The sequence below is a fragment of the Hydra viridissima genome, unplaced genomic scaffold (genome assembly GCF_058129835.1).
Source record: "Hydra viridissima isolate aposymbiotic clone 2 unplaced genomic scaffold, HvirCarnegie_v1 scaffold_1, whole genome shotgun sequence".
In the NCBI taxonomy this organism is placed as follows: domain Eukaryota; kingdom Metazoa; phylum Cnidaria; class Hydrozoa; order Anthoathecata; family Hydridae; genus Hydra; species Hydra viridissima.
Window position 1 is genome coordinate 2,193,612 of NW_028324300.1, and position 26,360 is coordinate 2,219,971.

The 26,360-nt window shown below is 28.6% G+C and overlaps 2 protein-coding genes across 14 annotated transcripts; both read left to right on the forward strand.

The window, feature by feature from the left end:
- Window positions 1-3,734: 3,734 nt before the first annotated feature.
- LOC149892863 (uncharacterized) lies at window positions 3,735-5,299 on the forward strand. The gene is made up of 2 exons (XM_090071325.1): window positions 3,735-3,750; window positions 3,882-5,299. Exon 2 carries the CDS (start codon window positions 4,051-4,053, stop codon window positions 5,242-5,244), a length of 1,194 nt encoding a protein of 397 aa, XP_089927451.1. The 5' UTR covers window positions 3,735-3,750; window positions 3,882-4,050; the 3' UTR covers window positions 5,245-5,299.
- A 6,858-nt stretch (window positions 5,300-12,157) lies between these two features.
- On the forward strand, window positions 12,158-26,018 carry LOC149892864 (uncharacterized). Of its 13 annotated transcripts, none has more exons than XR_016449187.1 (26): window positions 12,666-12,954; window positions 13,147-13,212; window positions 14,489-14,571; window positions 16,164-16,231; window positions 16,424-16,483; window positions 16,577-16,665; window positions 16,757-17,060; window positions 17,176-17,279; window positions 17,503-17,550; window positions 17,734-17,762; window positions 17,932-17,982; window positions 18,353-18,403; window positions 18,629-18,691; window positions 18,998-19,066; window positions 19,149-19,205; window positions 19,848-19,975; window positions 20,098-20,161; window positions 20,783-21,088; window positions 21,587-21,693; window positions 21,895-21,963; window positions 23,568-23,648; window positions 23,887-24,003; window positions 24,087-24,167; window positions 25,223-25,366; window positions 25,582-25,647; window positions 25,739-26,018. XR_016449187.1 is itself a non-coding variant. In XM_090076670.1 (26 exons), exons 2-26 carry the CDS (start codon window positions 13,182-13,184, stop codon window positions 25,799-25,801), a joined length of 2,247 nt encoding a protein of 748 aa, XP_089932796.1. In that variant the 5' UTR covers window positions 12,666-12,954; window positions 13,147-13,181; the 3' UTR covers window positions 25,802-26,018. The 13 variants fall into 13 exon arrangements, 9 of the variants coding, with proteins under 9 accessions (XP_089932802.1, XP_089932796.1, XP_089932803.1 ...); XM_090076670.1 differs by having other exon boundaries at window positions 19,848-19,889; XM_090076676.1 differs by lacking the exons at window positions 12,666-12,954; window positions 13,147-13,212 and adding an exon at window positions 12,158-12,233 and having other exon boundaries at window positions 19,848-19,889.
- Window positions 26,019-26,360: the final 342 nt, after the last annotated feature.

Consider the following 26,360-nt stretch of genomic DNA (forward strand, 5'->3'; position numbering starts at 1 on the left):
AAACCGAATTATTAAAATAAATTTAGATTTAAAGTTTATAATATTTTACATTTTATAATATTTTCTTTGTCTGTATTTTAAAAAAAAATTTAATTAACAAAAATAAGAGTTTGCTTTTTTTTCGTTAAAAAAGAAAAAGATTTGAGAAAACGTTTTTATGCTACATTTTTTTTCCTTTTCACAAATTTTTTTCATATTTACAATTTTACTATCATTTTTTTCACAACTTAAGATCTAAGAGTTGTTTTTATAGCGTTCTTCAAGTTTGTAATTGTTCAGTTTCAGATCCAATATTGAGAAATTCCCGAGAGATAAATAAACTTTGGAAATGAACACTGAAAAGAAATTTTTAGAGATAAAATTATTAAATATATATGACAATTTTGGCACTGCATGAATGGTGTTAAAGGTAGTCAACCCAAATCCAAAATGTTTTTGAAATTGTTTTTTTATGAGATTTTTTAAAAACTGATTTTATAATCAATTTATACTCATAGAGAAAAAAAGTAGAGCTAATAGTCTTCTAATAACAAAATTATCATAGCAGTATTCTGAGATCTATACTTCCTCATATTCCATCTTAAAATAAAAAAAAAATTATTTCTTCCATCTTGAAATGAAAAAAAATTTATTTCTTGAAATAAAAAAGTAATAAACTATCAAAAATTTACTATAGCTCCCAACTTTTGTTCAATGAAGTGATGAAGATCAAAGTGATCAAAAGGATCAAATGAAGATCAAATGCAGTTCAAATAGGCCGACCTACCACATGAAAAGTAGGCTGCAAAACTAAATACAGGAGGCAGAAAATTAGAGGTCACAAGGAAGCAGAAAACAAGAGATCACAAGGAAGCAGAAAACAAGAGCTCTGCTAAAGTTATTTCAATTTAAAGCTCAAATATATAAGCGAGGACCTCTTACTTGGACAACTTTCTACAGGCAGACCCTGGTCGTAAACAATCTATTGATAGGGCTCAAGTATTTTCGGTCGGATAGAGTTAGCAATTACTCAAGAAACACTTAGCAAATTAATTCCAAATTTTTTTTATACTGAAATTTATTGCATAATTTAAAGTTTTTAATCAGTTAGTACGTTTGGAAAGTAAGAGTTTTTGATCGTAGGTGCCATTGTGGCCTGCTTTCAGTGACCTTTTTCAATGCTGCTATCCATTTTTGCTTAAATTCTTCGTCATATTTCGTCATATTTGTTAACAAATGGCAAACGATGTCTATGAAGACATTCGGTAATGTAACACCTCATAAATAAAATTTGGACAAAATTTAAAAACTAATATTTTAAGAACTAATAAGTTTTATTATTTAATATTTCAACTGGTAATATGTGAGTGTACGCAGTTTATAAATATATTAAAATAATTATTTCAAATACCATATTTAGCAATATTATAAAGTTTTTTTGAAAGATGTTTTATTTGAGTAAGGAAAATTTCTTTATTTATCTTTGAATAACAATATCTAATTCTTGCTTCAAGCTCTTCCAAATTCTCAGCTCTCCAATTATTCTCGTACACTAGTTTTTACGCAAATTGTATCTTACTTGGTCAGGACATTGAGAAGGATCAGCGGCATAAAACCTATCATTACCAGCTAATGTGCTATTGTTTAAGGTAAAATAGCTTTCATCATCCATAACAAAATCCAAGTTTTTATAATTTTCGTACATTTTACGACATTTAGGACGCATAGCTTTCTTCTGCTGATGGCTACGATCTGGACGATTTGTTTTTTGAAAGTTCGAGTGTTTGACTACAGTTAAAAACTTGAGCTACTTTCTTTTGGGAGCACCCTGACTTATTTTCAAACAATGTAGCAATCTTTGGAATATTTTCTTTAGTAGCTACCTTAGCGATTCGACCACTTCCAACTTTTCTTTTTAGAGATCCATTCTCCAATTTTACGATTTTATTGTAAGCAGTTGATCTGGGTAAACCCCATTCCATAAACTGCTTAGCAACAAACGCTTTACCTTTTTCTCGATTTTTTTTGAAAAAAAAATTTCCATAATTTTTTCGAGGTCCTTTACTTTGACCATTTTATTTTCAATATTTAAATAATATTTTTAACTTGATTAAATTAAATTTAAATATATTTTAAAATCCTCTTTCAAATAAGCATAAAGGTTTTTTTGCATGCATGAAATAAATTACATAATAAATGCAATTAAAAAAAATTTGTCCGAAATTTTATTTATAGGATGTTACTAATGACCGGATGATTGAACTGTTTTTGTCAACAAATCTCTTCTTCCTTCCACCACCTCTTTTTCTTTCGATAGTTTGAGTTTCCTTGTGTCTCCTCAATATGTCTCCAACTGAAGATTTACCAACTTTTGACAAAATCGCAATTTTTTAATGTGAATAGGTAGGATTTTGCAAAGACATTTGCAAAAAAGTTACTTTAAGTTATGGCAAAGTTACTTTAATTAGAATAAAAGAAAAATATGTTTGTAGCAACTGAAGCATAATGCGCCAAAATTGAAAAAAGATAATTAAAACCCCTTAAAATACATTAATCAGGTATAAGTTCCATGTTACGAAGTTACACAGATATCCCTTAAATTGAAAGCAATTACTTTTTACTTAAGGAGATGGTTAAAAAAATTTCAAACGTCTTTTAAAGGAGGAAGGAGCAATGAGGAAGGATGTTCTTTCCAAATAATCAAACAATAGTTGATGTCTAGAACTCTAACATAAGGAAGCATGCCAGCAAACCAGACATCCATACATTTCTAGTGCAATAAGCAACTGATATCAAAACGCCCTTTGTGGATTGTCAACCTACTAGTGGCTGGTTAAATGGCTTCCTGAGGCACCGTCCAACAGTAGTCCCAAAACAGAATATATTAGCAGTGCATGGGAAAAACTGAATATTGAGTTTGTACAAGATGGCCTATACTACTAGTGATAAGGGATGGATGGATTATCAGCAGTATTTATTCTTTCAAGGTTGCTTTAACAGTTTTGCACTACTGATTTGGTTACAAAAAGACTCCAGGGTGTTTATTCTAAATGAGGCAATAGCCTCATTTAGAATAAATACCCATAGCCTCATTAAGAATAAACACCCTGTATGAGGCATAAGTCTCATTTAGAATAAACACCCTGGAGTCTTTTTTGGAATCGGGGTTTAGAAGTAGAGAGAATCAGAAGTAGGGACTTACTTCTTTATTTATGAAAACAAAGATTTCTTGAAAACCCCTGGATGCATTTTTTTATTTTTTTTGGAATAACTCTACAGCATCATTTGCTAAAAGCTTTTCTTTTTCTACTTCTAACTTTCTTAAATGTGAAAAATCATTCAAGACAGGTATGACTTAAAAAGAAATATATCTGGAGCTGTCAAATTTTAAAGTGTTGGAAGTGCATGCCAATAAATGTATTTGATGCTTGTTTGTCTTCAACTACTTTTCGTACTAAACAATAGACGAAGAAGAATTGTTGCTTAATAACATAGAAGTTTTTAGCCCACCTGTAGAATAAAGTTTGTTTTCTTATTCGAATAAAATTTAGGAATTAATGTCGACGGTACGCTCATCATCGTTGAAATCAACTTATCTAAACTTTTTCATAGAAAATACAACCATGGGCAATGACGTCCTGGTCACTTGATTTTCGGAGGAATTTACTGGGAATTTCTGAGAAATTCACGTAGGCTTTTGTTTCTTGTGTTGAACTCCAATGTCCTATTTAAATGCAGTTTCTTGTCATTCTTTTTACTCATTCTTTTACAGTAAGTCAGAAACACAAATAATAAATTTGGTTGTAAATTATTGTTTTTTTTCTTGTTATGTTTTTCTTTTCAAATTAAATATTAGTTTAAATATTTAAAAATATTTAATTCAAAATATTGCAAACATTTAGTAAAAAACTTATCTTTTCACAATTTGATCATCTATGTGGGAGAGTGTATTTATTCACGCGTATTTGCGAAACACAAAGCGTAAGGATATATTTATTTTCCGACGTTTCACTCAAGTACAACCAAAATTTACATATTTCTAAAGTAAAAGTATAACTTTAAAAACGTTTTATGGATAAAAATCAGAATGAAATCATTGAAAAAGAGCAACGTGATGGTGTCAGTGCTTATGTCGATAACGAAATTGAGAAACTCTCCCGAGTCAAAATTTGGGAAGACTTTCAACCAGACAAAGTATCTGAAGCGGTGCTCTTAAATGCAGTTCAAAAAACCGACTCTTTTCCTATGGATGAACAGTCTCGTCGTTTTACACAGTTTCTATCAATTGCAACATGCTTCTCTTCAATTCCATATGCCGAAAAACTTCATAAAGTCCCTGAGTTGGTTGAAAGTATTAAGCAGTTAATTCAAAACATGATAGCAGAGGTTAAAGAGTATAGTGACATGGCATCTGAACTCGAAACTCTTATTAAATGTTTTACGCGAATGGTTAAAAGTGTTCAGCATAATGTAAACTTGATGCTTCCTCTACTTAAAACTGCTAATAATCAGATAAATGTTATCGATGATGCAATGAACCCACAACAAAATCAGAAAAAACTGAACGAAGAAGACAAAAAAGATCTACACCTTGCTTTAACTCGCATGTCAAGTGGTATAGAAAAGTTACTCACAATAGCAGAATCTGCGAGAAATGAAAGTAGAGAAATAGACATGAAAATCTTATTACTGACCAACTCAGTTCAAACAAAAAAAATCACTGTTTTGAATCGGTTAGATATAGTTAATATATGCTTAGGCTGCTCTATACCAGCGAGTGCTATAGCGTTTGGAGCTGCTGCAGGAGGACTTATTGCCGCTGAAGGATTTGGTGGTGTAGGCGCTTTGACCATAGCAGGAATGGCTTTTCCACCCATAACTGCCTTGATCGGTGCAATCATTTTAGGTGGAAGTTGTGCTCTGACTGCCGTTTATTTAGTGAAAAGATTTTGGGCTAGTAGACAGATGAAAGCACTTGGTTACTTGAACAAAATATTTGAAAGTCTAGTTCAGTTAAATATGGCAAATGAGAAGTTTCTGTGCTACATATCAGATGCAAAAGAAAAAGCAAATGTAGTTAAAGAGCATATGCAAGACATTCAACTTTGTTTAGAAAGCGAAAGACAGAGGAAAATTAATCAAGACGTTTGCGCCAAAGCTACTGAATCAACAAAGGCGATGATTGAAAGTCTTCAGAACATTTCCAGCTTGGGTATATCTCAACTGACAACGACAACTTTTTTGGCGATAAAATCTGAAAAATGAAGGGAACAATAACAATAAAAACAGTTTACTAAATAATATAGATTTTTTCGCGTTACTTTTTTTACTGATGCTTTAAACACTTGTTTTAGAGTAAAGTGGGGTAATTAGCTTCACTTTTTCTATGCATTCAGTTCTTTGCATAGAGCTAAATAAGTCATATAAAATTTAAAGTATCACTTCTCATAAATGGCAGACGACCCCTTTTTTTTTTTCGAGGGGAAAATCTTTATTTTAAAAAATATGAAGCGTCATAGTAACATAAATGCTAAAAAGTTACATAGAGTTACATAAAAAGTTACACTTTTTCATGGATTCTTTTTCAGTCAATTCAAACATGGATTTGATGTTAAACTTTCGTCATTGTAAAGCCTGATGACTCGAGCTGATCTTCCACGCTCAGATATTTGCGCAAATTTGAACTGCAATTGTTTAAGAAATGTCTCTGATGGAAGAATCTTTTAAAGGGGATGCAGAGAATGACCTTTCATGGTGAACCAGATGATATTGATGTTGACCTTGTAGTGATGTTAAGATACAAGTGCTGGTGTTGAACATGATGTTTTTAAAGAAGTATTGAACAATCTTAGTACTTCTGCAGATGCTCTTAAAACTTTAGAAGGCTGCCTAAATAAGCGTTTATCAATGGCATCTTTGTTTAGAGGGAAAATCCTGTTCCTTTGGAACCACTTTTCACTTAAGAGATCTATACTTTTACCATAGTCTGTCCAGTTAATTATTTCTGAGTAAATTTGAGCCATGAAATTAATCTTTGGTTGCATGAATATTCTAATAGTTTTTTTTTTTTAATCTGATTATCTGGCTTTTAGAAATTGACGAAGTCTGAGCTCTCTTATGTGGTTAGCATTATCTTGTGTCATGACTACCATTAAAAATTCTGGATGAGTGAAAAAGCTATCTTGTTCAATCAAGAATGTAAATCTTCAAGCAAGTACCTGGAAGATTGTATTGATTTGTAGATTTTTTCTCTTTAAAGTATTTATTAGCTTTAATGCTAAACCACATTTGCATGTAACCACATTTTGACTTAAAAAAAAAATACAAGTTTTTCTTAAAGTTCAAGTGTAGGACATTCTTCAATTAAGTACCTAATGCCAAGTTTCTGAGAGTTCAATTTGTTGTTGCCAAACATTTTAAGTGTGACTAGGGACCAGGATCTCGTACAGCTAAATCCTCTTTACAGTTCCGGACTTTATTGCCAGGAAAAAACGAGTAGATAATACTAATCCTCACTTGGTAAACTTCTGTCTGTTGTGTAGATTTGAAAGTCAATACTCTTAACGCCAATCACTAGAAGTTATTCGCAGCCTTTTAGTTTTACACCAATAGGCCCTCTTAAAGATTTCGAATTCGTTGATTTACCGTCTAAGTATTGAAACTGATGCCAGAATAACAGTTTATTAAAATGGAGAAGGGAAAATGCCCATTTTAACGTTTTTTCAAAATAGTTTCAATTTTGAAAAACTTTTTTCCACCTGTGATTAACAGCAGGGGCATCACAACATTGGGTTTACCCAATAATTAAAAGAAAATGAATCGTAAATCGTTCAATTAAATTGATTGTTTAACATATTGTCAATCGTAAGTTGTTAAATTAAATGACTTATTAATAAGACACATGTAAATATGGTTGTTTTACATTTTTAAATCGTTCAAATTTTTAACCCACATCAACACATCACATCAGTGAACATTTCTACAACAATCTTCTACTTACAGTCAACAAGGTCGGCTTTTTATTTAAAATATTTTTTTCGATTTACGATGTATGATGTACGATTAAATACTTACATACTTTTATAGACATACTAGATAGATTGATATATACAAATGCATAGATAGATTTATTGATTGATTGATATATAGATAGATTGTTAGATGTATGAAGAACGATGTACGATATACGATGTACGATATAGCTAAATTTAGTTTTTTTCAGATGCCAAAAGTTTCCTGAATTTGGGATTACTTGTCCATGATCAATGAAAACAGGACTAGCTGCATTGGGTGTGGTAAGGATTACAAGGTGTCTAGTGGGAGCACAATAGGGATGAGAGGCCATCATAGGACAAAGCAAATAACCAGCTTTAAAACACTAAGCAAGGGAGACCTGGGCGAAAGAAAGATCAACAGTTGCAACTGTCTATGCAAACTCCAACTTTTATAATGACTTTAAAGTTGGATCCTCTTCTGGTGCTGGACCATCAAGAGCAGCCACTTTCATAACCTCAGCCAGAAAGAGGTCAAGTAATGAGCAAATGTTCGGCGACAAAGCACTAACAACTGAGTATTCACCATAATCAATGGTCTAGGAATGACGATAAACAGAAGGATGTTGGAAAAAAGAAACACTTTGTGAAAGTATGAACAAAAAGACAGTAGAAGCCAATTTCTTCAAGGACAGTTTCTCTAACCAAAATTACAGATTTATACAGTGCAATGAAGGCAGCAGTTGATGAAACATTTCACGAAGACAAGCCTCATATGGATGGAATATCATTCACGTTTGATCTGTGGACTAACAAGACCACCAACGCAGCATACATTGCTACGACTGCCTACTACATAGGAGCAAACATGAAGAAAGCCGTAAAGGATTGTATTATAAACTATGTGTTCTGGTGTGTTGATCATAAGATAAATTTGATAGTGCAAAGTACTGCATCGAAATGTGAGTTGTGAAGAGATTTAAGCGAAAAGATGACAGGGCTGGGTAGCTTCTTCAATCATGATGAAAGAGGTCGCTGATTATTACTTGTTGGAAATTACTGACAGGTTTCGCGAATGTGGAGCTCAAAATTTAGAATACGCATAAGCAAACCTGGTGGATCCACGTTGCAAAGGATCAACATTACTTGGCATTGGGCAAAGGTGCAACATGACCAAAATATCCGTAAAGATGTGTTCAACATGTACAAGGCCGAACTTAAGAACACCCCCTCACCCAACACATCATTATCCATCATTAATGATACAATAACAAAAACCTAGGCACAAACACAGCCACATGAAACAACAACAACTGGATATGTAAGAAGGTCTTTTAAAAACTTGAAGGTCCAAACTTTTAGAAAAGTGGTGGATACCTTTGGGGAGGATTGATGAAGGTGAAGTTAGAAAACTATTTAACAACAACACCGATTGCCGATAATGGGAATATACTTCGTTACTGGAAGAACCAATCAGTTAAGTATCCCAAACTTTTCCGCTTCACCAGGAAAACATTGGCGATTCTAGCAGCTTCCTTTACCTCTGAATGAGTGTTTTCCACAACTGGAAACATCTATGGTGACAGGAGAACAAATCTGTCAGCATCAAGAGTTGAAAAACTTGTTTATATAAAAGAGAACTAAAGACAGATGAAGAAAACGAGTTATGTGTTTTTTATAGTTTGATTCAATTTTCTTTTTTTCTGTAAATTTTCTTTGCCGTTATTGTAGCGCAAGAGCAAATAACAACGACCAAATAAAATTTTAGATTTGAATCAAGCTATCTTATATCTTATTTTTATTCTTTCGAACATTGTTTAACGAGGCAGACTTTCAACAAAATGTGATGCCTTTTCAACAAAATATTCACATAAACCTACGAATCATTTCTCATTTATTTAGCTTTTGCTTGGCTTATACTCTGAGTTAAAAAACTTATTCATATCGACTTAGAACTTTGCACGGGGTTTGCAGGAAAAGGTTTTTAGTAGTTCGTTAAACTATTTTGGGAGACTATTATTTTTAAATTCAAACCAAGTTGGTGTAGATTTAAGTATCTAGATGAGCATTCTTATTTGCTATTGTCTATAGTTACTTTTTAACGGAAAAAGTTTTGCTTAGCATTGATGTTGATACTTTAGAAACATAAAGAAGCCATTTCAATGCATAACAACGTTGTTATAATGACAGAAATATCTTCAAAACATTAAAAATGACTTTTACAACGGTAACCTACAAGTTTAAAGTGACAAAAACAACTTCGATTTAGGTATATATGCTTTTACCTGCCACACGGTCATGCAAATCGTAGATGGAGAAACTTCTGTAAAAAAAAGTGTTTCTTGTTGTTGCATATGAGATACTTTTGTTGTTATACAAAGTATTTTTGCTGGTATATGAGGTGTTCTTGCATTTATATGAATTATTTATATGAGGTAATATATGAGGCATTTATATGAAGTATTTATATGAGGTATCTATACAAATCATTTATGTGAAATTTTATAAACAATACTTAAGTGGTTATAAAAACTAAGGTTTAAATATCAAAAATCAAAAATTTAATTTATGAATTAATATTTGTAAGTTAATAATAATTATAAATTAATAGTTTTTTAAGATAAACATTCAGAAAATTTTATAAATATTTTTACCTGCCACAAACTGCCAAAAACATATCCAGCAATCAATAAAAACTATGATAAAGGTTTTGATTAAGTTGCGCAAAATCTCACTGTCACTCTGGTTTTCAGTCTTCACTAAGTCACTATAGAGCTTCCAAACAGGTCAAAGATAGGAAAAAAAATGATGAGTCTTTAAACGCCCTCTGGCATACAAACACGTGGTACGTGTCAGTTAATGAAATTATTGTTAAAAAAGAAAAAAGAAAACCTAAAAAGAACTATTTTAAGAGCATTTTTAAAAATTGTTTGTTAACTCTTAAAAAATAAACAAAAAAATCTAAAATCTATAATTTATAAATCTAAATTAACAATTCTATATTTATAAACTATGTTAAAATTCTATAATTCTAAATTACATTTGCAATTCTATAATTATAAATTAACAATTTTGAAATTAATTTTAGATTTTTGAAATTTTAAGCCAATATAACAATATAAGTACAACGATAGTCGATTTCTTGTTAAACTAAAACTTCTTTTACTGGATAATTATACAATTACTGATGAGAGGTTATTTTTGCCTTACAGAGGAAATTTCAAATTTCAACAAGAAATAGAGTTGCGCTAAAGTTGTACACTAATAGAGTAATATCAGCTTAAATTATGAAACTCAATTAAAAACACCTCTTAAAATCTCCTGTCTAGCGTTGAATGATTTGGAATTACTACGCATAACTTTGTAATTTACAAGGAAACGTTATTTTATATTAGAATTGTTTTGTGGATTCTTTTCTGCACACACAGGATGTTTGATACTTACATCGATACAAGCATCAAAATACGTTATAAGTTCCGGCGGCCATGCTTTATAGGGTTGTTATGCTGTCTTCAGAACCCGTCCCCATGCCCCGTAACTTTTACGAAAATTTCTCTCTGACCAGTTTATTTATTTTTTCTTTTAAAACCCTGTCGTAGGGAAATATACAGGTAAGTGTAGTTTTTAAAGCTTAAAAAATGCGTCACTCTTCGATTGTTGGACCAAAACAATAAGCTATAAAGAGGTTTAATTAGCTTTTTGCTTGACGCTGCTCCATGCGTCAACAGAAATAAAAAATTGTTGTAAAAAAAAAGAAAAAAAAAAAAAAAAAAGAGGAAAAACTTCTGATAGAATTTTACTGTTGACTAAAAACACAAAGATTGCTATTTTTGACGACCTTGACGAAATAAAGAAAAATAAAGTCAGCTTAAAATGATTAAACCAGTTTATATACAGGCTTTGATCGGGACTCATTATTTTGTCAGATATGCCGCGCTCATGCGCACGCTAAACGTTTCATTGTTTTGAACAAACATTTTTTAATGCCAATATTTTTGTTCTAACATCAGACGCTTATTATATCTGCGTAAAAAATTCGGTGTAGGTTTTTTAAAGGACCCAATTTACAAATTAGTGAAAAACTCCTTGAGCTCAGCGTAAAATGTTGTATATTTATATTTATTTTTATATATACCTTTTCAAGATTTTTCAAAATATGTCTCTTCAATATTATAATAACTTTCAAAATACATTACCTTAACTTCCTGAGGAGAAAAACACGAAGTCGGTAGAAAATATTTCATTATTTTCTATTTACGGATCACAGCAATCGGACATTCCAGATTTGAGAAGCGGCATCATCGGCAGTATATTCTTCAGTGAACGCATCGATGATTAATCAATATTGTTTTTATTTGTTTAAATAAAAACAACCATGTTAATTGAATGAACATAATTATATTTTTTACTCCACGATTTTTTTCCAAAAATGACTTAGTCGATGCAATTGAGGGGGTTTGAATATTCCGAAGTTGTCAAATAAATGACATTAAATGGTCTTTGTACTGGTTCATATCTATTTATAAATAAAAATCGAAGGAGCAGTAAATATTATTTAAAACACTAAATAAAAACGGGATTAGCTTTTGTTAAAATGAAATCTGTTTTTGGTCGTTGCTACGTTTTTTAATTGTTAGTAAATTTTTTGTGATATTTGGTTAAAAAAATGCAAATAAAGTGAACAAATACAACCAATTGTTTTTCTACTTTTTTACTTTTTGAATAGCTATATCAGCTATATAAATACAATATAAATAAAATGATAATACAAAAGGCTTGTTGATATTGGTATAAACAAGGTAACTTTATTCTCTCTCTCTCTCTCTCTCTCTCTCTCTCTCTCTCTCTCTCTCTCCCTATATATATATATATATATATATATATATATATATATATATATATATATATATATATATATATATATATATATATATATATATATATGAAAGTAAGTTTAACTTCAGAATTAATTTCTCGCTGAATGAATTTTAATTTAGCACCACTGCACAGATTTCAAATCAAATTATTATAGAGACTTTATGATTTTCTTAATGAAAAATTATGATTTATTTATCTTTAAGTTAGGTTTTTGTAATAGATTTGTAAACAAAAGTTTTATTGAAAAAGGTTTTTTTATGCATCAAAATAATATAAACACATAAACAATAGTAAGAAAAAACCAGTTTGACAAAAGAATATCTGAAACAAGTGGAGAGAAGATTCAATATGCAGGACTAGATTAACAAGGAAGAGTTTCATAAAGTAAATATATTTCAGTAAATTACAATCAGTAAATTACTCCTCAAAACGCTTTAACTAAACACATTTAGTAACCTTACAGCTTTACCATTGAGTAATGGGTGAGGGTTGATTTGGTCAACGTGACGTAATACCGTTGCAGCTTTTTGATAACAAAAAGCTTGTTTAATATCTTGAAGATAAAATACGCAATTCGGCAGCGAATTTATTAGAGGACCCTTTTCACTTAAATGAGTTTTTTAAATAAAGAATAAATTATTAAAAATCAAGAAATAGAAATAAAAAATAAAATCAGAGTAAGAATACAATAATTTTATAAACAAATAAGGAAAAATAAACTAAATTAAAATTGAATTAATATACAAAAGGATAATTTGAGATAAACCGGAACGACCATAATGTTCATCAACCTTTTAATAATATTTTATATATTAAACTGTTATTCTAGCTTTAATCACCATATAAATAATTTAAATGCAGAAGTCATTTTAAGAACACTGAAGGATGGAAACCTACGGTTAACCATCTAGTGATCTATATTAATATCATGATATGGTATGACGACTCTCATGAATCATTCTACAACTTAACTTTGCAAATTTTAACAATGGGGGCTTTAAAAATTTGTTCCAGAATTATTTCAAGCTAAACGTATTAAATGAAGATCAAAATCACGATAGAATGCAGTTCTAGCAATTAAAAATACTTTTGGATGATGCCAACTGTAAGTATATAAAAATTTAGCAAGCTGTGTTTTTTACAAGGATCAGTTAGTCTGTTTATGCACATTCATCTTTTATTATTATCACTATAATCTTTGTTCCAATTATCTGAGTTCTTATCTTCTATACTGTTTAAAATTTCCCTCGCAAGGTATGGAGTACTGAGGTTGAGTACTTATATCTTATTTTTTTAGTTTATTTAGCTTTATATCAAAGCATTTTACAATAGATGTTAACTTCAATAAAAATTTATTTAAAAGGTATTAGGACTTTAAAGTTTTTATATTTTAATAGGAAATTGAACCTTTTTTAAAATTAGAAGCCTCAAAAAAAAATATTTATGCTAACAGTACCGCTTTGTTTCTTTGACAAAAGAATTTGAAAAGAATTTTTAGCATGACTTTCCATTTTCATCACAAATATAAAATCAGTGTGACTTTGTCTAATATTGGTACACTTTCTTTTTATATGGTTATTTCACAAAGAGTGTTGTTTCAAAAAATATTTACATTTGACTGTGAATGTTTTAGGTTTTTGAGCCATTGTCAACACACTTGCTCAAAGAAATTATTTTTATGTTAAATGCCAAAAAAACATCTCATTTATGATTGAACAGTATTTCAGTCTTGGCCTGAAAAGGTAGATTTTTTAGTAAAAAATTAATGCAAAAATACAATCGTTTTTTAATGATTGGCCTAAAGACTATTGATTTAGAAAAATTTTATATCAAGGTGTATATATTTTTTTTTTAGTAAGCACAATATTTTATTTCACTACGTCATTTGTTTGTTTATATCTCTGATCATTGCTTATATCTTTAAACCTCTTTGGGTAGTGAGCATATCTATATAATTCAGATTAAATTATAATTCTCTTTAAATAGTTTTTTTATTTCATGCTATAAAGTTAATGATTATAAGAACAGTGAATTATGTTAAATAGATTCACTTATAAGATATGAGTCTTGGATCTTGAAGGTATAAAGTGATTAATTTAAAGATAAAAATGTTATATCTACTTCTTACAGTAATGTTTTATGTTACCATAGATACCACTAATATATTTTAAAAACCTAAAAGCTCTTGAAATAAATTATTTTATTAAATGTCTCTACTTTTAAAACTTGCATGAATTTTATGTTAATAAATTTTACTTTCTCACAAAACAGCTCACTGATAAACATCTATAATTAAATTTAAAGGCTTCTTTTTCATGAACCTACTTAAAACTTAATTACATTTTAAAAGTACAGGAAACTTTACAAAAAAAATCAATTAAGTGATTTTCAATTGAATGTAACTAAAATTGTTTTTCAAACTCAACCTTTAAGTTTGGTAAAAATGAGCTTGAGACAATGTAAGTTTTTTTAAAATTTCAGAATTTTTTTAGAATTTTTTTAGAGTCATAGAAAAAAGTGAGTTTTATGAATATAGTTTATTTTGAATAATTGAATGTTTATTTCTTAGTAATTTTTATTTCTTTTGTAAATCTATGTAAGATGCCTATATGTATATTTTTTAGTTTTTGTATTTACAGACAATCCTGCCATGAGTATCAAGCGTTTAAAAGGAAAGTTTCGGATGAGTAGCTCAGCATCTATATCTTCACAAATGTCTATTGTAAGCTTTTTTTATGTTATAAAGATAAATTTAGGTTATAAAGATAATCTTTATGAGTATTATGCAGTTTTTGAATTTTTGCTTTTAGATTTTATGTCTTCATGTGTAAAAATTTTCTTCTTAAAGCAAGAGTTGCCTTTTTTTAAATTATAAAATGTCTTCTTAATATGTAAATCTTTACCAAATAACAATAACTTTGTAATCAATGGTAATAAAATTAACTTTATTTTTGTATCACTTTTCACTTTTCAAGCCACCAAATCTTCTCCTTTTGTAAGTGGTTCATTTTTTCTTACTTTCTTTTATTATGTTTGTGAGATTAAAAAAAAAAGCTGATATCTTGTTTACTCTCGTAAATATTTCTTGCTCAAAATCAAAAGTTTTTCATTGTTGAAGTCTTTCCTAAAAACCTTTTACAAAAAATTTTTAACTAAAGGAAGCAGGTTCTTGTAGAAATTGCTTTATAAACATTAGATTTTCAAGAATCTATCCTAATCTTTTTAAAACCTTCTCAATTTTGCTGAGAACAGTCAACATAAACAAAGTATTTAGTTACCCATTCCAACTATTTACATTTGAATTTTATATACTTTATTTACATTTTCATTTTAAACCATTGTTTGGTTTGTTTTCTGTTTACCATAAAAAAGTAAACTTTGCATCTCAACTGGTAGAGTGTTTTCTTGTATCCATTGAAATTTTTTAGATTACTAAAAATTGAGTTCTAATAATGCTGCATACCATGTTTGATGATGCAAAATACTGTATACCATGTTTATATAAAATGGATGATTAATTCGAATAAATCATTATTCATTAAAGTGACATTTTCAATCCATTTACTGCACTGATTGAAAATGCAAGTTTTCACAAAGAATGATTTATTTGAATTCTTTTTATTTTTACTTTTTTTTATTTCTTTGCTTATCAAGCTAAAGAAAAAAATGTTTTACTTCATGTGAAATTCAGATAAATAATGCAAAAATGTTACAGAGAACTATTTTGCGTTTATCAAAACGCAAAAAAGAACCACTTTTGTTCTCTGAAAATATAAAAGCAATCAAGGTTAGTTATATAAGATTTAGGTATCATAATGTTATAAGTTTTTAAAAATCTTTTTTGCTTCATATAAAGTTATGTTATGTAAATTTTGTAAAAATGTTTTGTAAAAGTTCTTAGAGAATCATTATTATCATTATTATTATTATTTAGTAGTTGATTTGCAGCGACAGTTAGAATACCGTCTGCGTAAAAAAAGTTAGACCCATATCACCCTCCATCCCTCCCAAAAAGAGAATCTTCGAACATTTCTTAAAACATTTTTAAAAACATTTTTAAAAATGTTGTTCTCTAAGAATTTTTTTTGTGATTTAAGATGAGCCATATGTTTGAATTAAAATTGAACTTTTGAACTCTGGAAAACTCTGTAGAATCTTGAATCCTTGAATGCTGTAAAACCCTTAAAATGGCTGGGTTATGCTCTCTCTGTACCTGACACTTTATACCCTAAAAGTGACATTATTGAGAATTTTTGTTTGATGTTATAACTATAGTTAGATAATTCACTGTAAGTTTCTATTTTAAATTTCTAGGAAGATTGGTCAAAATATGATGATCGCTTGATTGATTGTATTAATCGAGGTGACATAGCAAAACTAAAGTATTGCTTTTTTTTTTTCGTTCAGTTTTTAAGGAGAGATTTTTTTTTTTTTCCTAGTAGGTTTACAATTTATGAGGGGGTTTGAGATTTTCTTTTACTTAATAAAATGTAAAAAGTTATTTAAATTTTATGAGTTAAATATTTTTCTTGTGGAATGATTTTTTTAGGTAAATTTTAATTGATTTTCTTTAGGCACACACTAAATAAGAAAAGTATTTCTCCAACAAAGCTTAATGCAGATGGGGAGACAGTGTAATTCTTTTACTCTTTTGTTCTTCACTACAATAAATTAATTTTTTTATATTGTTAAAGATCTTTGTTCAGATGAAGTAACTTTTAACTTAGGCTACATATTGCTGTCAAAAAGAGCCAGGTTGATTGTGTGGAGGCCATCTTGACACTTCATCCAGATCTTTCTTCTGTAAATGCTAAAGGTATAAAATTGAAAAAGATTAAAAAATGCTGATGGATCATGAAGAATCTCAATGTATTTCAAATCTAAAATGAATATTGGATCATTTTTAGGACAAACTGTTTATCACCTGGCTGCGAAGAATGGTGATGTTATTATGTTAAAAAAACTTCTTGACTACAGTCGGTGGAACCTTGATATTCAAGATGAGAATAAAATGTCTGCATTACATTGTGCTGTGTTAAGTGGGGAGGCTGCATGCATAAAACTGTTACTTGATAATAATAGCCCATTGGATCTAAAAGATGATAACAATAGAACACCATTACTACTGGCTATATCAGAATCTAATGAAAAAATTGCCACAACACTTATACTACATGGTGCTGACATAAATCTTTCTGATAATTTAGGCAGGTATCCAAGTTTCTTTTTGCTTTTTAAATATCTAAACAAAGTTTAATTTAAATTTATATTACAAAGTTTGAGATATTATTTTGTTTTATCAAAAATTTTTTATTTAATAATTCAGAACACCAATTGTATTGGCTTGTTCACAAGGAATGTCACAAGCGGTTACTTTGCTTGTATCAAAAGGTGCAAGCAGTCCAATAGCTGAAAGTCAAGAAAAACTTGGTAAGTTGCTCTTGCTTAAGAGATTATTTTATAACACAAAAAATAGTTGTTTATTTTTTACATAAAGTTAATTAGATAAGTATTTTTTTGTTAAAATATTTATATATTAGTTTAAATAATTTGATGCAGTGTATTTTTTTTTTCAAATATACATCTGATGTTTAGTAAGATATATCTAAAAGTGTTCTTCATAAAATCAGTAATAACTTATGTATTTTTCTAGATGAGGTATTTTCTACTCCCTTTGAAGTTCAAACTAAAACACAGTTAGGTAGGATATATTTTCAATGAAATTTAGTCATTTTTTAGCAAGATATATGACCTTTTAAAAAGAAACCTAATATGATATATCTGGCTTCTTTTTAAAAAATGCCAGATGGTTTTTAAAAAGTATCCAGATATGTGATTATATTTGTTTCTTTTTAGCATCCATTTTCATTTTTTAACATTTTAGGTAGCGAAAAAAATACAGCAGAAAACAGTGTACGTCTTACTTGTTTACATCAAAAACAGCAAGATAATCGACTTTTAATGTCCTTTGAATTCTAGAAATGCTTTTATTTAAAGATTTGCTTGAGACGTTTTTTGTCAATGATTTTAAATTTCATTTCTTATTTCTATTTTATTCTTCGTTTTTTTTTTTTTTTATAAGTCTCCAACTTGCATAAACAGAAATTCAAGCGGCAAACTGAGAAGGCAAACGGTTTGTAGATTTGATTCAAGTAATGTTTGTTTTTTTGGCTGATGATTCTTCTGATTTTCAACCAGTAAATAATTTTGCAATATAAGTTACAAATAAGCATATATAGTTATAATATAATATATTGTGTTTATATTATCATATCTGATTATATGATAATATAAATACAATGTATTATGTTATAATTTTAGTAAATTTTCCACTCGTTAACTTTAAAACTACTTAATTTCATACTTGTTAACTGCTAAATTACAGTAATAAAGTAACAGACTAAAAATTTATTTAAAAAGTTTCTTAAGTTTTAAGAAGTTACTAAATTATTTGCCACCTGTGATAAAATACTGATGATTGTTTTGTGCTTTTTTTTCTTCAGAAAAACTTTGATGATAGCAGCTTTACATCATCAATTATTGAGTCCCTAAGGGTATGTAACTTTTTTGAAAAAGATTTTTTAACAACTATGTTGTTCATACTTTGTGTATATGTTGTCTATTTCTGATATTTCTAAGAGATAAAAAAATCCAGTTTAATTATTTTTTTCTATAATTGTTGCTGTAATTGTTGCCTAACCTTTTGCTATATTTTTTGCTATATTTTTTGCTAATTTTTTTGCTATAAATTTATCATAATTGTTGAAAAAACTTTAAAGGGTTTAGAAAGTACTGGGTTTGGTAAAGAGTTGAACACACAAGAAGATCAAAATAAAGATAAGGTAATTTCCATGCATTATAAACTTTAGAGAAAGTCATAATATTGTTCAAATTCTTTAATTTTAATAATATATTAAATCTACAATTTTTTTTCATGCATCCTAGTGTGCACGTAAGCATTGCACACATCCAGCATGTACATACGTAGTGCACATCCAGCATATATGTAATGCAATAAGAATTAAAGCCAAATTATAAGCTTTATTATGTTTTAAAATACAAATCAATTTAGTTACAAAACCAATAACTCAATGATCTCAATAAGTTTGGAAATAAACAGTAAAAATGTATTTCTTGTGTTGTTATAGTCACAAATGGATGACATGCAGAAAGAGTTGGCAAAGAAAGATTTAAAAATCTTAGAACTTCAAGCAGAGGTATTGTTTATTCTTTTACATTTGTTATGATTTCTCTTGATTTTATCATAAATAATGTTTAAAATATTTTATTTTGCTTAAGCTTTTGGCAATCCATAACAAAGTCAAACTTGAAATCGAGAAGCGTCTTTCTGCTGAGGTAAATTATGAAATTTCATTTTTTGTCGGTTCAAAAGGAGGTATCAAAAAAATACAAATTAGTTTATCATTGTTTAAAAAAAAAATTTTGTAATTGAGTTAAATTTCTTTAAAAAAAAAGTTTTCACTTTAACATGGTTTGTATTGGTTTCATCATTACCCTCCTCATCATACTGTCATCATTATCCTCATTATCATCATTATGCTTAGACAACCGTTTATTTTGGCATGATGGAAAAGAAAACAAGCTCATTTGTAACTCCAGCTTATTCATGATTTTTTAAACATTTACAAAAATGCAGCTTGTTCTCACAAAATTAAATAAAAATTTTGCTTGTTTTCAAAACAAACTTTCACTTTTCATATAATTAGTAAATATCCTGGTGTGGCTGGACAAACAAAAGAACTTTTACAAATTTAAATAAAACATCATATATATCTTTTTTTTATTTGAGCATGTATTTTAAAAATGTGTATTAAAATAAAAGATTTCTATATTATCATTTTTTTATTGCAGCTCTTCAGCTGATGTAAGTATTTGAATTCATCTCTTGAGGTCAATATCTCAATATTTGACAATTGAGTTCATTACAATTTAACTACAATTTTAATTGTTAACATTAGTATTTATATTACTTTTAAGGCTGAAGCAAGCCTAGCAAAGCAAAAACTCGAAGATTGTCAAGTAAGTGACACATGGATAGATTTTCTATTGTCTTTCAGTTGGTGATTGTCAGTACTTGTTTTAAATCTTGTTTAACAGCCAAAGTGGTAAGGTGATCATCTTATTGAGAAAAACCTTCATATGCAATAAATTTTGTTTCGAAATGTACACAACAAAGATGAACTGCAGTAGGAAAGAATAGATTGAATGTTACTTTTTTTTATGGCAGGTGAGCAGAAAAAAATCAAATGTTGTCAAGCAAGTTTTATTTGAAAAAGAAAATTCCATATCTGGTAAACACTTTCTATGTGCTTTCATTATAAACTAAACATTATTATCATCAATTTAATCATTGATTCATCATGATCAAAATGATTTTCAATTGATTTGTTTGTTGTTTAAATGTTTTGCTTGTGGTGAGAATCTTTTTTTTTTTTTTTTTTTTTTTTTTTTTAAGGAAAACTAGTTTTGTGTGGTTTTGGATTTTGTGGGTTCAATTCTAGAGTTCCAGGCCATAATAGTACAAGTTGAGTGTAGCTTCACTTAAACCACTAGGCGAAAAATGGAAATAGGCAAAACAATAATCAACTTTGCTTTCATATACTCCTAAATTTAGAAATGGTTACACAAAAAAAAAATAAAAACCAATTTGAAAACTTGAAATGGCTTTACTGAAAAGTTAGGTTTTTGAACTTGTACTGTTAAGGCCTGGAACTTTAAAATTATCACTTATGTTTTATGGAAATGCTTTGCATATGTTTTATGGAAAGATTTCTTCCTATGTTTCTGTACTCACAAGTTGTTTTTATGTTGTTTAAGATTTTTTTCTATTTTTTTCTATTGTTTTTTTTTCTTTTTATACCATTTAAACGCTTTTCTTATTGAAGTATTCCGCAATGTTTTATAAACTTCAGATGAAAACATTTGTACATCAAAAGACACACCTATTATATGTGTTGTTGAAAACTCTAAAGAAAATGATATTGGAGTAGAAAATGATACTGGAGTGGAAAAAGATATTGGAGATGGTGGAAGTGATAATAGTGTTGAAAATGACAGTGCTGATGATAATTTAACAAATGGCGATGCTGATGAAAATGATAGTGCTGATGAAAATTTAACAAATGGCGATGTTATAAACGACAATTGTCAATTAAATAATAATGATAGTGATAGTGATGAAGTTAGCACAGTAACTGGATATAGGAAGAAAAGCTTGGGTATTAAATTTATAATTTTTTAAAGGAATGAAAAGAAAAGAATAAAAAATTTGTAACTTTTAAATATTCTATCCTTTAAAAAAAAATTGTATTTACCTACATGCTAGTTAAAAAATAGTTCACAAAGTAAGTGAATAAATAATATATTTCAATTTATCCAAAGATATTTACTAAAAAATATCTGTTAGCTATTTGAATTATAAAAATATCTAATAGTTATTAAAAAAACATTGTCAACAATAATATGAATTTAAAAATATAAAACGAATTTCTATTAGAGGCATTGTTTTATCCAATTTTTAACAATCAATTTAATTTTTAACAATTTTTTAGAAAAAATTTATTTTTAAATTTTAAGTTAAAAATATCAATCAATCAAATTAAAGATATCAAAATAATGTTTGATGCAATTTTTATTTTATGTAAATTTTTTAATATTAATTTGCTCATAAAACTGGAATCACAGGAATCTAATGATTATGAATATACATCACTAAGGTACTGCTAAGCAACACATTGAAATGCTAGAAGAGCATATATTAAGTCTTGAAGAAGATATCAATCAAAGAGATAAAGAAATACATGATCTCAAAATGAAGTTACAAGTGAGATTTGTTAATGAATTTTCAGTTTTTTGGTTTTGTAAAATTCTTTAATACACATTTTAACTTTTTTTTATATAACTAAATTGCTTCTATAATTTACAATTGCTTGTAAAATATACAACTGTTTGTATATTTATTAAATTTTGTATGTAAGTTATATTGTTTATATTTTTTGTATGGTTTTTGCACTTTTTTAAATAGAGCACCAAGGAGCTAGTTGATTTAAATAACAACACAACTGTTTCTTTGGAGACGTATAATCAACTCAAGGTAATTTTTTCTAATGCACAACAGCATGTAAAACATTGGGAATAAATTTTTTTTTTGTATAATTTTTTTCACTCTTTGTCCAAATAGAAACTTTCACAGAAGATTAGTAATTTAAGTTATAAAGAATTAGAATTATAAAATGTAAATGTTTGGTAGCAGTTTTAAATCTTGAAGTTTATTATTTAGTTAAGCAGTTGAACTGCTTAACTAAATAATAAACTTCAAGATTTGTCTGTCGTTTTAATATTAGATATTAAGAATTAAGTCTTATATATAAAGAGCCCTATATATAGCCTATATTTTTTAAAAAATTTAAATGTTTGTAATGTATTTAAATTTTACAGAGCCAGAAATAATAAAACTATTTAAAACTTAATCTAGAATTTAAAATTTACTTAGCCTTTGCACTTAAAAACTACTTTACACTGGCAAAGCATGGAATCTGCAAGTTTTATAAGGGTATCAACTCAATTCTTTTCCAAGTATCTTTAATCAGCTTAAAGAAATCCTGTTTATTTATAAATTTTCTACCTGTTAACTGGTAAACGCTTCCATAAGTGTTCCATAGGATTTTCTTCATGACTTTGTAATGGCTGTTTAAGAACGCTAACTGTTTTTTAGTTATTATGATTTTTTTCACTAATCCTGCTTTATACTTGTGGATTACTGAAAGATCTTTTTTTTTGGTAATTTTTTTCTTTAATGTAGCATGATTGTTTGAACTAAATCTGTACATATTTTGATCCATATCACCCTAATGGTATTAAATGGTTTAATTAACTAAAACATCCTCAATTTCTCCACCATGACTCATATTTTTAAATTGATGCTATAAGTTTAATTGTATATAATTTATACCTAATTCTATCTGATCCAAATAGCATTAAATCTTGATCCAATTTACAAGTCGCTTAGCAAACTCAGTTTGGTTTTTTCTACTCTCTACAGAAATCAATGGCTTCTTTTCTGGGTGTTTTCCAAGTAAATTGCACAACTTTTGTATTGTATCTACGCTGCATTTTACTTTACACTTCAAAAATATTCAGAGCTAAAGATAAATGTAGAATTAGTGAACAAGTTTTTTCCTTTTTTTCATAATTCTTGGTCTCACTGAACATTTTTCTTTTTTTTCTGATTTAATTGAAATTTCTTTTCTTTTTTGACAAACTGTGACATGTTGATATGCTATTGTGCTATAAGAATTTGATCGGTAAGAACATTAGAATTTGCCTGTTAAGAACAATTGAGTTTGATTGGTAAGAACAATTTTTTTTTTATGAAAAGTAAAAACTCTTTTTTGTTTAATTGAAATTTACTTTTTTTTGGACGTTTTTTTTTGGTCATCTATTTAAATACCCAAATGTTTCACAGAAAAAGCTTCTTTTTAATATTGCTATATTTTAGTTTAACTATATTTTTATATAGTTTAATATTGCTATATTTTAATTTAACTATATTTTTATATAGTTTAAAGAAAGGTTTTTTTCAAAGAAAACAGACAATCAAATGAACAAAAATGTTTAGTCAAAAACTTTTTTTTCGTCTGTAATTTGATCTTTTTAAATAGTTTTTTTTTTCCGCTCTAGAAAAATTTCTTTTTCTAGAGTGAAAAGAAACTTGAAAGAATTGCTTTTAAGGAGAAGATTAAAGGTTTGGAAGCTGAGTTGGAAAAACAAAAAAATGAGGTAATCTATTGGTACATTTTATCATTATTTTAAATTCTAATTTAAAAACTTAATGCAGTTGACAATTCAATACATGTTAAGTAGGTGCTGTTTTTCAATTAACTTTGGTAACCATTAGATAAAGAAAACTAAAGGATAATATTAATGGTACTATAAAAAAAAAACAAACACATTCTCATTTTGTGGAAAGCTATTTTAAATGTTAAAGTTTATAAACGTTTACTTTTTTTGCATTAAGATGAAACTTATGGAGGAAGAAAGAGTGACTTTAGTCAGTAAACAAGCAGATATTGAGGCTAAATTAGCATCTCAGATGGAATTTCAAAGTTTACGTGACCAACTTGAAAACGAATTGGTAAACATTTTTTTTATATATGTAAACTCAAATTGAAATGTCTTTCATATTTTTTAGTTTACCTTTCTTTTGTAATTTTTTAGGCAGAAAAAGAGAAGCAAAGAATGATGCTCGATGAAAAAATCAATAATCTTGAAAATATCATCAAAAATAATACAGCTGAGGTTAATAATTTGTTGTTGATGAAATGGTGTGGAAGAATAATTTTTAAATATTCATTTAAAGTCAAAAATTTTGCAGTGGTCAACTGTTCTCATACTTTTTCTGAGGATGATTGAAAAATTGAGACAGTTATTTTGTGATTAGTAAAACTATGAATCTTTTTCCTTTTTCTTTGGAAAACTAAACATTTTATGGATGTTAATCAATCTAACTGTTCTCAACTTTAGTTCTAAGTCTAAACCTTGAGTAGGTACCTGTCGACTTGGAGATGAAATGCTTCATTAGCTGGAGGTTTGGGTGCTGGGTCTTGCAGGCCTCAAATGACCTAGTTTGTCAAACAATAATCCATGGAAAAATCCAAAAGGGTTATGGTCAGGCGAGTTAGGTGATCACTTTTTCTGAAAGAAAAGATTGATGTAATCAGAGAGCCACAACTAGAAAGGAGTTCAAAAAGTTAGTCTGGATTTGAAGGCATATGAAGCATAATGATATGGTTATGGTTAAGATTAAAGGTTTAAAAGCTGATATATACACTTTTTTCCTTCTATTTGAAAGCCTTTTATCAAGAAGTCAGGCTGTATTTTGGTTGTTTCTGGCTTGGTCAATAATTATATATTTCATCTAGCTCTCTTAGGATATATCCGAAGTCTGTTAATCCTCAAAAGCCCAATAAAACTTCAAATCGTACAAATCTGGACAGAGAGCTCCCAGCATAGTTTATTTTTTAGTGTCCGTAGCCCTGGACGACTTCTTTATCTTCAATTTTTGTTTATCTTTTTATTAGTCAGTATTCATTAAAGAAATAAATGGAAAGATGTGAAAAATTACTTAAATCAACAAAAAAAATTTGCATTTTGATCTCAATATTAATATTAAAATTAATATTTCATTCGCATACCGACAAACTCATAATCTTATTCCATTTTGACCTTTTTTAACTTTTTTCATATTGACTTTTTAAAAAAACGAACAAACTTAATCCTATGACATTTAAAGCGAACAATCAAACCGCGTTCAATGGTCACACGATCTCTATTATGTATTTTTTAACATTTAGAGAAATGATGCTGAGTTAGAACATTCAAGTCTTCAAGATAGGCTTTTGAACGAGAGTCATCAAAATGAAGAGCTAATTACTCAACTCAGAGGTCAAGTCACTGAGCTAGAAATTCAAATATCTGAAGCAAAACGTCAGTTTGATGTAGGTCACATTTTCTGTTTATTTCTCTCGGAAGCATTAAATATTTGTCTCTTTATTAAATATTTATTACTAAATAATTTCCTTTCGATTTCAATCACCAATGATTAGATTTTATTATTAAAAATTTAAGATTAATAAGCCGCCTTAAGTAAATATTTTTATTTGATAATGCGAATTACGCCGATGGACACAAAAGATATCTTCTTTTAAACTAGGAAAATGAAGCCGACTACAACAAACAAATCGAAAGATATCGGGTGCTAATGCTTCGTCTTTATAAGGTAAAATTTTGAATAGTCGCTTGTGACGTACTTAGTTGCTATTGCTAATTCTTCGCCTTCTACTTTGTTTTTATTTATTCGCCTCTCATAGGGTGTTCTGGACCCCAAGATTGGAAATATTCTTTCAAATATTGCTGCTATGAGAGATTTTTAAATATCTGATTTTTCCAATGAAATCGAAAATCTTCATCAAAGGTGAAGTTGAAAGGCTCACTGCAGCACAACCTCTACGACGCTTTGTATAACAGACTTTTTCCGGTTTCTATCGCTTTTAATCAAAGTTGTGTTTTTTTTGCAGCTTTGAATAAATGTAGATTTGAAACTGTTGTGTAAACACAGCCTAATGAATTGTTTATAGTTATATTGTTTAAGCTGTTTTCGTTTTTTTTTTTGTTTTGTTTTTTGTTTTGTTTTGTTTTGTTTTTGATTTCTGTGATTCGGTTATTTTGCTCCTAATTTATATTTAATTAGGTTTCTAATGGAAATTCTTTCTAATCGTGGAGAGAATTAAAACGAGTTTGGAGACGGAATAAAGAGAGTTAATTTTTTATATTATTTTCCACATGTTGCTCTATAGAATCCAGCGAGACATTTGTATATCATTAGGCCAAACCTCTCAAAATAAAAAAAATATTCGACATTTGAGGTTTGAGGAGGGGGAGGGGGGTTTGCTTTGGTTTGCGATTTTTTTACTCATCGAACGACAAGATGGC

Bases quoted from the DNA above. Each gene is read 5' to 3' on its own strand.
- LOC149892864 (XM_090076670.1), top strand. From the start codon at position 13,182: ATGTTAACTTCAATAAAAATTTATTTAAAAG. The intron at 17,983-18,352 runs GTTTGTAGATTT...TTTTTTCTTCAG, and splicing joins GCAAACTGAGAAGGCAAACG to AAAAACTTTGATGATAGCAG. The intron at 21,089-21,586 runs GTATTAAATTTA...TACATCACTAAG, and splicing joins ATATAGGAAGAAAAGCTTGG to GTACTGCTAAGCAACACATT.
- LOC149892863 (XM_090071325.1), top strand. From the start codon at position 4,051: ATGGATAAAAATCAGAATGAAATCATTGAAAAAGAGCAACGTGATGGT.